The sequence below is a fragment of the Galleria mellonella genome, unplaced genomic scaffold (assembly GCF_026898425.1).
Source record: "Galleria mellonella isolate WM207_F2 unplaced genomic scaffold, CSIRO_AGI_GalMel_v1 utg264, whole genome shotgun sequence".
Taxonomy (NCBI): Eukaryota; Metazoa; Arthropoda; class Insecta; order Lepidoptera; family Pyralidae; genus Galleria; species Galleria mellonella.
Genome location: NW_026442060.1, coordinates 394999 through 409380, shown reverse-complemented (window position 1 = coordinate 409380; position 14382 = coordinate 394999). Strand labels below are relative to the sequence as shown.

General features: G+C 32.3%; 1 protein-coding gene across 1 annotated transcript in view; it reads left to right on the top strand.

The window, feature by feature from the left end:
* The window catches only part of LOC113509430 (uncharacterized), a 142581-nt gene extending 138179 nt beyond the window's left edge, over nucleotides 1–4402 (top strand). Inside the window, exons 16-17 of the mRNA XM_026892773.3 lie at nucleotides 142–268; nucleotides 2762–4402. Of these exons, the coding sequence (XP_026748574.1) occupies nucleotides 142–268; nucleotides 2762–2888 (254 nt within the window). The 3' untranslated portion in view covers nucleotides 2889–4402. The remainder of the gene's footprint in view (nucleotides 1–141; nucleotides 269–2761) is intronic.
* The last annotated feature ends 9980 nt before the right edge of the window (nucleotides 4403–14382 follow it).

Here is a 14382-nt window from a genome sequence, read left to right as displayed (position 1 = left end):
GGAGTTCGACCTGACAGGGTCTAGGATATTGCTAAGACCTCATTACTAACAGTCTCTTCCTCCCAAATAGTAAGGGTTGGCAACAAGCTCGTTCTCATGAATGTAATTTGTGATGAAATTAATAAAAAATACTTTTTTCAGCTCTTTTAGATGAAGACATAAAAGATGATGGTGAATGCGCGTTAAAAGTATTTGAGCAAGAAGGCTTCAAGTACTGGTCCAAGTGGGAAGCCAGATGTAAGGGACATACCTTACCTGATATCGAGAAGTAAGTGGTTTTACAGAAAACTGTTAAATATTCCTTTTATGCTATTGGTATATGCGATTGGTATTATGACCGCAGAAAAGCGTTTACTATCCCTTTTGTGATATTTGTATATGTTATTGATATTGCGATTGATAATCTGTATAATTCAAGTACTCTATGTAATATATAGAATACCTTTGTACAAAAGTTGTTTGCTTGGGCATCTCTGTCCCATTCTAATTCTACCGTGAGGCAGTTGTATTTGCATGGCTGTGTTTCGGTTTGAAGGATATGACAGTAAATTTACAGGGCAAGGAGGAATAACACCTGAGTCCTCAGGGATGGCAACACATGGGAGAGATCGTGGGCGAAACAGTATACTCTGTTATATCCACGGTACTGCTCATGTCTATAGGCGACGGTTACCAGTTTCCATTAGGTGGGCCGGCATCTTGTTTGTTATTCTAAGTTGCATAAAAAACTATCTGATGCCTCCAAGCAATGTACTCGTATAAAATATTATATATACCAATTGTGTATATATGAACTACACTAAAGCTTACAAAATAGCATAGTATGAAGTGAATTTAAATATTTATTAGTTGACTGTTAAAGAAGTGATAAAATTTTTTCAGTTGTTTGCATGTATGACCGTTTGTTGCATCTAACAATAATGTTCCAAATATAAATAATCAATTAAAGAATAACTTGTTCCATTATTGGGCAATTTCTTTGACGGTTTGAGTCTGAGTTTTTCTTTACGATGTTTCGACAATAAAAAGAAGGGTGGATATGGTAGTGAAACTACAGGGTGCGTAGGTATAACGCTTTAGTCTTTAGTAATGGAATCCATGAGTGCCATAGCGTATTTTAGGATTCTTACTATATTGTTGATATCTACAGATAACGGTTATCATTTGCATCAGGTGTGCCGACATTGTGTTTACCTTTTCAGATTGCATAATAATTAAGAATGTGATCAACAAAAAACCGTCATCAATTGTGGTAAAAGCAGTTATTTTGATTTAAAAACTAAATTACTAAACCGATTTTGATGAAATTTCTATTGGACCTATCTGTAATTATATCCTTTCATATAAAAAAGATTTTTCCACATCGGTTCACAACTGACGGAGCTATGAGGTAACAAAAATAAAAAAATGTAACCGAATTTAGAATCACGTCCTATTTGAAGTCGGTTGAAAAATTATAATGACACGAGCAAAGCCGCGGAATATAGCTAGTAACTAATAAAAATATTCAACGTGTACTTATTTCTTTTACGGTTTCATTTTATGACGCGTTTCCTTTTGATTTTAACGTGTTTTATTGCGCGCCCGCCATTCAATACAAGATTTTTTTCCTCGAGATTATGTTTATAATGCATGTACATTTTGTATCCTTTGTATGCAAGTTAAGTAGATACTCGACTGGGTTTTATAATAACACGTAAAACCCCCATTTTATTATTTCAGTAAACACTCATAAGGAAAATGTACTGGTTTAAGAAAATTAAAATTCAATACTATTGTTTTTTTTTATTTTTGTTAATATATTTATTTAACGAATGGTTTGTATTCGTGTATAATATAGTATATATCATATATGTGTAAGTATATTTGTTATTTATATATATTTATTCGTTTATATATGTAATTTTAGTATGTATGTATATCAATAATTAGTAGTACCGCATTCGATTATTCTGACACTTCCCTATGGTTGACTGGGGGAGAATGCTTTTAGCATTAAGTCCGCCATGTACACATATTTGTACTGATGAATAAATAAATAAATAAATAAATGGTTTGTAATTTGAAATGGTAAATAAGCTGATGGCTAACTATAAACAGTACCATGAACGTCAAAGCGAGTACGAGTATACTGCGATGCCTATGTTAACATTTATTCATTGTCATTCCAGAGGACTAAGGTTTTACGTAAACAAATATTTATAAAGTTTGAATGTATTGACAGTAAAATTACTGGTTACTATGATTGGAGACAGATTAAAGATTTTAAAATGACTGACAATGCACGGGTAAAGTCTCTAGTAATGCAATTTTACATTAACGTTAGGTAACCAGAGGAAGACTTTGTACAAAAGTCGTTGGTTGGGTACCTCTGTTCCATTCGTGTTTCAACCGTAAGTAGTTGTGTTTGCATGGCTGTGTTTCAATTTGAAGGGTGGGATATGGCGTGAATTTACAGGGTACAGAGGAATAACACCTGAGTCCTCTGGAATGGCAACACATGGGGGGTATCATGAGCGAAACAGTATACTCTGTTATGTCCATGGTATTGCTCATGTCTATAGGCGACGGTTACCACTTTCCATCAGGTGGGCCGTCAGCTTGTTTATCATTCTAAGTTACACTTCAGTACTACATAATTACTTATAAAAATATTTATTTATTTATTTAAATAATTTCATTAATCAAAAGAAAATATGGTACATAAGGTGGACTAACCAATAGCTTTCTTTACCAGTCAAATATATTTTTTATTTTTCAGATGTCCAGATTGGCAACATCCACCGCAAAGTAGAATGTCTCCACCGAGAGATAAGAGGACATTAAGAGGAAAGCGATCGTACAGAAGATTCCTATACGACAGATATAGATCAAACCCAATCATTTAAATAACAAACGCATTTAGTTCTAAGAGACAGTTTTTACAAGCTAAGATTTCGAGAAGCGATTTCTTATTAGGCCTGTGTAATTAAATTATATGTCAGTTGATTTGAAAAAAGAAAATCAGAAAATATTACTAAATTACAGTGAAAATATTGCAGAGATGAAAAAAATAAATAATAAACATAGACAGGCAGAATACCACGAAATTTCTCACAGTGGAGTCTCTGAGTATATATAGATCTGGGGTTAGAGACGTTACTATAAATAAATATTTGTTGATTTTTTATTTATTAAGTTGTTTTTTAGTCAACAAATTAAAAATAAAAACAATTACGACAATCTATGTGATGGTAACACTGTAACATTCATAAAATCTTTAAGTAATTCTACATTTCTTTCTTTATGACACAGAATTATTATATACGTTCTGTGGTTCTTCGGAATGTACAAATGGCTAAATATGTTCTAATTTTATGCAAATATGAACTTTAAAATTACTATAAAGACACTTCTCTTGAGTGTCCCCCATGCCACCATCTACCCACCTTATCTAAACACATTGTGAAATTAGTACATAAAATGATTACGAAAAACTCAAGTGTTATAATAATGATTTTCGAAATAATGTAGGGACTAAGTAAAAATATATCTCGAACATTTTTACAATAATTAAAGATATTACGCTTAAAAACTGTCATTCATTTCATGATTTATGATCGACCACTGACAAAAAATTCTGTAATCCGTAGTCGGCACTACTGTATAAACAGATGAACTTTGTACACACGTAAATGTGTGTGTATTTGTTGAATGCGATGCGTTCTTTTTTCAAATAATTATATTTTTGCCAGAGTTAAGTTTAGTTCGATAAGACGCAGTTTGTGGACAGATTGTATGGAATAGTAAGTATCACAGTCTAGAGAACATTTCCTTATCAGTTGTACAACTTACACGTCTAGATAATTGCGCCCCGGTGTTGGACAACTCATCATATCAGCCTTTAACTGTCCACTGCTGAACATAAGCTTCCCCTTTGGGGGGTTTTGCCAGTAGTTGTCAAGCTTGGCAGGTGGATTGGTCAGTCAGGATTCAAAGATGTTTAACAGGGACGCTGTTGCCCATCCCTCGCCCTCCCTTAGTTGATTCTTACGACACCCATGGGAAAGGAAGGGGTGGCCTATTCTATGCCGGGATCACATGGCAGTTAGATAACTAGTTGTTCCTTATACTGTAGTAGTATTATTACTTATACTGCAACAAAAAAAGACGGAGCATTTTTTAGACCTACACTTTATACAGTATTCGAATGGAATGTTCTAATTTGTTAATCAAATGTAAGCCTAGTTCTTGATTATAATTCAAAATGCCTAGAACTAAAACCATTATCATTAGATATAGGTGTTATAAATGTACAAAAGTACAAACGGTGTTGGGTGTTGTTATTTTACATTAGAATATTATGTAAAATTTGTAAGTTGTTATTGGTATTAAAAAAATACACAAGAATTGTTTTGTATGTTATCTGCCTTTAATTTGTATGTAAAAAGAATAGAAACAACCCTAATACTTAGAAGGGGAAGGGGGTTGTTAGTAATAGTGAGAGTAGTATCCATTGCTAGCAATATACTCTATCAGGTCGACCTCCATGCAGTCCCCCTGGAAATCACTGTGGTCAATTGCTAGTGAATTCTCAAAGATAAGATAATTGTCCTGATTTCATTTTCTCTGCCATTCTATACCGTTAGCACTCATTGATTTCCATAGTTAAAAAATATTAAAATCAATGAGTTTTCAATGGTTGATAAATGAGAATTTAAGTATTAAAATTGCCTTTTTTGAAAACCGAATATGTCTACAATATTGAAAAATTGGATATAGAAGCAATGAAATGGTAAGTATTCAGTTAAATTTATTAAAATTTCTTAGAAACGAATCTGTTAGTATATATCCTTTCGAATAAAGAAAGAATTTTCCAATTCGGTTTACAATAGATGGAGTTATGAGGCAACAAACATAAAAAAGAACAGCAGAATTAAGAACATCTTTTTTGAAGTCGGTTCGAAACCCAAGTTTCTTAGAAATTATGAATGTAGATGAATATTAATAATTTCCATGAAATGTGGATTTTGTTCATACTCGATAGCTTGCCGAATCAAAGCGTGATTGAGTAACCTATATTCAAATATTTTGAAGTTTGTTTTAACCAATTACTATTATATTTTGTTTAACCAATATACAAATATAAATGTTGAATAATGAATTGTGTACATTTTTGTCAAAATTTTTGGATATTTATTACTCATCTAGCGATCCAATCGGGCTTTTTATGGGTAGACAGAATTTTTTAAAATAATATGTAGCTGATAATGTGCTTTCTATGGATGTAAGAATTTTTAAAATCGGTCGAGTAACTTTTAAGTTTATATAAAAAGAATAAACAAACAAACAATGAAATATATCCTCTTTATAATATTGGTATAGATAATGTTTATATTATACGATTTGTTTGAATCGAAGCATTTGGCGTTCCATTGTTTCTGCTTACCCTAATGGGAGACAGGCGTGACAGATATGTATGTATGTATGTATACGATTTGGATTCATATTTTAGACTAAAATATTGCGTAGCCTCGGACATTATGTGGACAGATCTACGGGACTACACTAGTTAAAAGGATAATGGGGTTCTAAGTTTTATAATCATAATTTTAATAGCCTCGCATATTTTTCTTGTACACATATAGAGAGTATATAATGATATACGTATACGCACATACACATGCATGCACGCACGCACGCACGCACGCACACACGCACGCAGTCTTTTTTATGAATGATAATAGAACGGTATTTTTAAAAATTCTGTCTACCCGTACAAAGCTGGGCTGAAACAATTGTTAATTTATTAATTCATTAATAATTTTGGTGGTATCGAATATGGGTTGGCTTAACAAACACTGAATGGCTCCAGTAACCATGATGTTGATTAAAAACTTGGTCATAAATGTTTCAGATTTAGATTCTCTCATTTATTTTTAAAAATCTAGCTAGAAATTGTGTTATCGCATTGAAAGTGGGAACCATGTGATTTATCGTCGACACGGGAATCTCTTTATTAAACCGTAAAGTATGTGCTACAGGTAATACCAATTGAAATCTTGAAAGCATGAAAGGTCTTTGAAATTTTTACGGCAAACTTTTTTATTTCGCTCCAATCTGTTTCATTTAGGTAATATTTTCTGCATTTTTCATAATAATAAATTTGATTATTGTCCGATTTCACTAATTAGATTTAAAACTAGGATTAAACCTATTCGTAATTAACTAGTAGCACAACAACCAAAATAACATAAATTAACTGTATTATGTGACGGTTTGTTTATACATCCAATTTTATTCAAGTTTGTTCAAGGTGTTATAGATTTATAAATATTCTAATTTTTTATTTTATTTTCACATTTATAAATATTAGCAGGATCTTATAAATTATATTTATTTATCAAATAGTAATGATAAGTTCTTAATATAATTACGATACCATGCCATATCAGCCGTCAACTTCATTGCTGAATATAGAACTCCCTATATTGGGGAGTTTTGCCAGTAGTTGTCACAATTGGCAGACAGGTTCATCACCACAGTTAGTCTTTGACGATATTTTAAGAGGGATGCTGCTGTCCATCCCTCGTCTATTAAGCTTTTACAACATTCACAGGAAAGGAACCGGTGGTCCATTCTTTGTCGGGACCATACGGTGAACACTGGATATAATTGCTTGATTTTAAATTTAGGCATTTAGCCTGCGAAGTTAAGAGCGTTCATACTGAAGTTTACAAAAGTGAAACAACGATAGAGTTAGTACAATTTTCAAAATTATAGTAACTGTATGTATTCTTATCTTTATATCTGTATTTCTAATTTATTAAAAAAATGCCCTGACAGTGAATTAAAATATTAATCTTGAAACGTCACTGGCATTGCCATTCCTCAGAACTAATGTGTTATGTTTCCGTACTCCGTAATTTCACTGTCATATCTCACCTTTCAAACTGAAATACAGCCACGCAAAAACAGCTGCTTCACCGTGGAAACATGAGTGGGACAGAGGTACACAAGCAAATGACTTTTCTACGAAATCTCGCTTTGATAAAAGTAAAGTTTGATATATTGAAGTAGCCTCACCACATGGAAATATTTAAATATATCAGCTTCTTTTCCGATCCAAGCCGGCGACCATTAACAAACAAAATTCTCTTTATAAACAAAGGTCTGATAGAACCAATAAAATTTGCGAATTATAACTTTTCCTACATTGATTTTCGGTGAAGCATGCCAAACAGGGATTGTTTTCACAGAAAATCGGAACAATACTCGTAAAACAAACAATGGAGAGGCCCATTTTGTGGAATTAAACGAATTTAATCATTTATTAGGCACAAAGTTTGAAACTTGAGTTTCGATATCAATACTTTTGTAAATACTATGAAATAGGTAATTACTGCTTCTTAATTCTTCATTAATAAAGGTATTTAAATGGGATTTATTTTATCGATATATTTACTGCCATGCCAAGTTTGTGGTGTAGACAGAGAGCTGTCTGCCAAAGGTATCTATCCCTTCATCTTTCGAGTCATCATATTCCTAATTTGTCTCTAGTGGTGGTGTATGATTGGATAAATCCTGGGGTTAGCAAATTAATTTATATTTGGTTCGATTACATATATCGCACTTTAGTAGTCAGAAGAATATTGAGATGGAATGGTTTGTAATCAATTTAAATTAATATTTGTAATAGATAATTTTATATCCTATTTTTGTACTCTTAATAGTCTTACCCACACATGCCATAGACTTTGATTCCTCCATTAGACAAAATATAGTTTATCTGATTATTATAGGTTAATCTATAGGCCTCTTACAATGCTAGCATCCTCCGAATTTCGCATGTTATTTTAGTAATAAATTGAGTTAATTCCAATAACCATTTTCACTTTTATTTTCACACTATACTATCCGTAATAAGGATTATGGTTTATGTACCTATAACTCCTAATCGTTTATTATGCTATTGCATTTTTTTATCGTTAGGGAGGCAAATAAGCAGACGATTCATCTGATGGAAAGTGGCTACCGTCACCCATGAACACTTGTAACACAAGAGTTGCTAGTAAGTTGCAGGCATTTTAAATGTTTGTAGTCACGTTTTTTAAAATTCCTCATATTGCAAAGGAAAATTTGCAAGACATGCGTAGTCAGGGAATGTTTTTGGTTGCATATAAAATTTCCTGCTACGTTTACTATTTTATGATACTTAAACAAACTGATAGAAAAGTGCATGGTATCAATTGCCCAAATACTGTGAATATCATAGAAAATACACCATAGTCATCAGTCTATGGTGTCTTTCATGTGTTGGTAGCAACACATAAAGCAAGAAAAGTCTTGCCATATCTTATCCTTTAAACCGAAACAGCCATGCAAGTATGGCTGCTTGACAGCAGAAACACAGGTGGGACAGAAGTACCCATGCAGACGACTTCTATACAAAGTTTTCCTCTGATAAAGCTTGTTTACTTAAACTGCTCAGAATTTTAAGTCTATTCTCATACAATCATTGAACATATTTACTTACACTTAAGTTTTAAAAATTTAGAACTATTTTAAGGTAATGGAAAATATATTTATTTTTAAAATGTATATTTCCTCATAAGATTATGATTTTACAGAGACTGTGCTCATAAGGCATTAGTAACTTATTAATATCCCATTTTTGAGTGCAAGTTAAAGCTGAGCATGAAGAAAATATGACGTTGATGATTTTGGAATCCCTTATAACGAAAATGAAAAGAAAATCACTTATTTCCTTTGCAATACTCAATATACTGTAATTATAGATAATTACACATATTAATAATTTCAAGCAATTGGTTTTTCAACTAACACTACCTAAAATTATTTGTTCTAATTTCAAATCGATAGCTTTAGCAATTATAGCGGTGTGACTAACGGATGGACAGATGAAGTCGCACCATAAAGATACATTTGTACTGTTCTAGTATCACCATATTAGCCATTAATTTTCTATTGCTGAATATAGGCTCTTCTATAAAGGGGCGTTTTGTCAGTAGTTGCCACGTTTAATTCTACATGCCAGGCGGATTAGCAACCGCAGTTAGGCTTTGGTGATATTTAAAGAGGGATGCTGCTGCTAATCCTTTGATTATTAATTTTCTTTAGTCGCCTCTTCCGATATCAACGGGAAAGGAAGGTATGATCTATTCTATGCCGGGATCACATGGCTTAAAAATATTGAATTAGTATCTCCCACTTTTGAAGTCAGGACAAAACATTCCTCGCAACAACCCGAATACATAATGAGCTCACCTATAATTCAAAACCTGATGTCACTTGTAAAATTTGAAACATTCGCACCGGAATGGAAGGTCGAATTTCCACTCCGTCTTATCTTATGCATGAACTGAAGTTTAACTTGGCAGCTTGAATCTCTGGGGCTTATCTTTTGTAAGAAATTTCGAATGGTTATTTTTAATTTCACCAGAGACATCGCAAACGCCTCAAACGCCTACTCATATTACAGAGGGCATTGCGCAGTATTAAATCTCGTTGCTCTGAATAAAAGAGCTTCGGTTCAGTTCCTCACTCAATTATGGGTATAATCGTAGTAAGAAAAACAATATCTACGTTTAAAACCAATTATATTTTGCTATCCGAATAACCGATTTAAGTCAGAATAGACGTACACCCACACAACTGTAGACGAAGTGCTCTTTCATAAACACATTATATAAAAATATTTGAATTTAGAATGCAGCGACGTACTGTTTTAAAAACATCTAAAACAAGGAATTACATAGAAGGAGTGATGAAATTGTCAATTCATAGCAGGCTAGTGTATAGAAAATGTTATACGGCCGTATAACCCTACCAAATTCAGATAAGGTTGTATCTGCATACTTTATATATAAACTGTGTCAAATATATAATTTAAGCAATGTAAAATTTGTTATTGATAAATAATTGACATATCAAATATTTTCTATATGCTATGAATTGAGAAAAATGACAACTGATGATCTTTTGTCCTCTTTTTACTAATTATATTTGCATAAAAAGAGAGGAGGCAACCATATGATTTACAGTTTTTTTTTTATCATTCCTTCTATATAATTCCTTGTTCTTAAGAAAATACATTATATTGAAAATATTTTAATTTAGAATGTGTTATGATTATATAGATCGAGTATCGAGCATTAAAAACAGATTAACTTTTTGTCAGTTAATTGTCAAATTAGTTGTTCGATTTTTTATTAGTGTTCTATATACTTACGTTTAAGTTGTTACTGTAAAAGTCCGTATATTGGTAAATTTTAGGTTTAATTAATAAATCTTAGGATTTACAAATATGAGCTGTTAAATGAAAAGATTTTATGAAAAAGGGATCATTTTTAGAACTTTCAATAAACCAAATCTAATCTAGTTTTCCGCCATGAGTATGGCCACCCCGTTTTAAATATGTCTAAATGTTATATTTATTTTTTGACATTTTCCACGTCTCTGTTAGAAACATAGAAAATTTTATATTTACCGTAATTCCGGCTTTTACAGTAACAGACATAATATTTAGATGAAAATAAAAAAACTTTCTACCTCAAGTTGTTTTTTTAATTTTTACTAATATATATTTCCAAAATAATCGTAAGTAAAAGTGGCAGCAAACTGTTGCCATTTTAAATCAGTAGTCATTTTTACGGCCGCAGTTACGAAGCTTCAGTGAGAATATTTATTGCTTTAAATTTCTCTCTCAATAAGTCAAGTCTTCCCAGACAGTAGATAACACGAAGTGCACGTTTCTGCAATATAAAATTTGTTGGATATATCGGTTACTTTAAAAGGATAGTTACAAGCACAACTTTGTGGTCCAACCAGTGCGAATTTTATAATAATATAAAAAGAACATTTTCAATGTATTAATTTTCAAAAGAATTCTTACTATAATATATAATAAACAAACTCACTTTCCTATTTATAATATTAGAATGTAAGTTTGTTTATTTGTTACTTTATAGCACCTAACCAATCAGTATGGGGGGGGGAAGGGATTGTTAGTAATGGAGACTGAGAATCCCATTGCTAGCAATATACCCAAACAGGTCGACCTCCTCGCGGTTCCTTCTGGAAACTATCATGGTTAATTCCTGATATTTCATCATGATAGGCTAACTGGCCTGTTTTCATTCTCATCGATCACCCTTAACTGGTGCTCCGCCAGCGTATCCCGTTAGCGCAGGCGGGGTTACCATTCCATTTTGACCTATCAAAAAAAAACCAATCAATATGAAATTTGCTATACATTTTTATCATCCATGTCTTAGTTACGCGGATGAAGTCGTGGGTAACAACTAGTATAATAATATATTTAGTTATTACCTATAAAGCCTCGCGTGGTTCCGGCATACAATAGGCCACCCCTTCCTTTCCTGTGCCAAAGCCTAATTGCGGTTGGTAACCCGTCTGCCAAGCGTGACAGCTACTGACAACCCCCCTTCCTAGGAGGAGGCTTATGTTCAGCAGTGGACACTTAAAAGTTGATATGATGATTAGGTATAAATTGCGGATTTGTCACCATGAATTCTTACTATATAAATGTGACAGTTTGTTTGTACTCATATGCTACTTCTTCATATCTTAAGGGACCAATTAATGTCATGAAATTAGCTGTAGATGTACGAGTTGTATTTGGCATGGAGAAGGGCATATGTTACTTTTAATCTAGGTCAAAGTAAAGCGGACAAAGTCGGGAGTATAAATATCCTAATTTTGAATTTTCTATGTATGTGATGATGATGATAATGATATTAGTTGTTAATTGTCCACTATTGAGTATAGGTCTCCCCCTTGGTGGCTATTGCCAGTAGTTGCTATGCTTGGCAGATAGATTGGCAACAGTTAGGCTTTGGTAATATATTAAGAAAGATACTGTTACCTATCCTTCGACTAGTACAATCTCTTAGTCGCCTCTTACGATAGCCACAGGGAAGAAAGGGATGGTCTTCTCTATGCTGGGACCACATGGCAGTATATAATAATCAGGGAATAAAACAAAAAAATAATAATCCTTTATAATAATATTTTTTGGTGGGAAAAGGAGCGCACTTCATTTTGTTTTTAAATCGCTTCATACAGAATCACCCAGGCACTTGAAATAAAAGCTATAACAATGAGTGCTAATGAGAATTCGACGTCATGGGCATTTGCTATCCCACTGGATACAATCAATTCGTGCAGCAAATGCTATATAAAATTAACGAGATAAAAGTATTTACATTTTAAAATTTGTTATAAATGAAATATTAAATATTTGAAATTTTGTAAATTATATAATAAAAATATAAATTACATAAATTGCGTAATAAAAATTTAAAAATTTGTATATTAGATATACAGGTATCTTATATAATTAACATATGGCTATTATTTACTAGTACTTTTGCCGTTATTTCGTACACGTGGATTTCAGAAGTACAAGAATTAACAAAGTAGTCCACTTTTATATGGCATGTTAAAATAAAACATGTACGTTTTTAAGTTAAACAAGAACACATTCGTGAATATCGTATTCAATTTGACGCAGTAGTTTTTGTATGGTTCCAGAACAAACATACAGACAGTTGTCTTCTTCAGGTATAAACGGGTGGGCTCCGTAGTTTTCCTCTTCGTCCCCACGTGTTGTTCCCACTGACTGTGTTGGTAATTTGTCGTGTACATACAGTGCTCACAGTGTCGTCCTTCAACTCGACATCTTCGGCATTACCCAAGCAATCGACTTTTGTACAAAGTCTTCCTCTGGTAAAGAGGGAGCTCCCGCTTTAGTGTGTTCGATTAAATATCATCCGAATATCCTGGATATTAAAAATCTTTCACATTTATAATATGGGTAGGGTTTAAAAATATATTATATGGCACCTGAACGACAAAGCTTTACTCGAAATTTGTATTTTTCTATAGAATTTTCCTCGAGATGACACCAAATTTTATCCTGATTGACGTTTTATCAAAAGAACCTCTTGTACCAAATTTCAAAAATAACGTAATTACAATGTTCGACTGTTCAGAATATTTATATTTAGTCTCAAGTACGCAAGCTTACGTTTTAACGTAAATATAATTCATAGATTAAAAACATCTAGATAGAGTTTTTTTGTACGCTAAAAACGACTAACTTTTCTATTCTTATGTAAGAGAGTTTGTATCATTAATCACATGTTTTTACGATGCATTAATAGAGGCTTGCTCGTAAGTATATTTATTTGTAAATATTATAACTCATTTTTAAACCATTGAGGTGGTAAAAAGCATACGTCTTACTTGATGGTGAGCGGCCACTGTAACGTTGGTGGATGGTAAATTCAGCAAAGCTGACGCTGAAAAAAAATAGTATTTTTTTTTAATTCCATGCTATATGTTTATAGTTTTCCAGGAAGACCTCTAGAAAATTAGGTATTATTTGCAACCATTAAAATATATGTATGTACGTATATACGCAGTATACATACATATACCTCAACGTTTGTAACATCAAAAACCGATACATTTTACATTGTTATATATATGCTCTAGCGAAGTGTTGATTGACCGTTAGGCCGTTTTTTACTTTCAACACTTCGTCTAAAACTATATGGTCTTGTTTCCAAAACCTGAGTTTTAATTCTACTTATTTATTCAATGTAATCCTTTACAAAAGTTCATCATTTCAAATATGAAGTAAAGAACTTCGTAATTATTGTTCCTTCATGTTGCCATAACACACCCGATAAATTAGAAACAGGTACGTCTGAATTCTGATTAATTTCCTTTAAAAACTTTTTTCTATATTCGCACTTTTTTAAACACCTAAGTATTGGAATATTTTTGGAAAAAGTTGGTATTTACGAGTAAATATGATCTGATTAAAAATAATAATTTAATTTAAAAAAAGAATAATTGTTATTGCAATAACATTTACATAATTTTATATAAGTTACTCTATAAAAAAAATAATTATTTCTAATAATTATATTAGCTACGGGTTTAAGTTTTCGTAGAAGCCCATTTAGATTTAAATTAACTACATTAATATTTACGATACTTTTTACTTGTAATTCTCAAATGAATTGTATAGATTATTTGACTATGTATTGCGCATTATGAAAATTTCTAAAAAAGGTATTTTTTCTTTTATAAATATATATACTTCGTTTTGTGTATTCGTTCACGGCCAGATGTTCGTTTGGCCGCGTGGTCCCGGCATAGAATAGGCGACCCCTTCCTTTCTCGTGGTTGTCGTAAGAGTCGACTAAGGGAGGGCGAAGGACAGGCAGTAACGTCCCTTTTAAAACATCTTTAAAGCTTGCGTTTGTCAATCCGCTTGTTCACTAGTTGCCACGCTTGACAACTAAATATTTGATATTTTTTTATAAAAAATATTTTTTAATAAAAGTT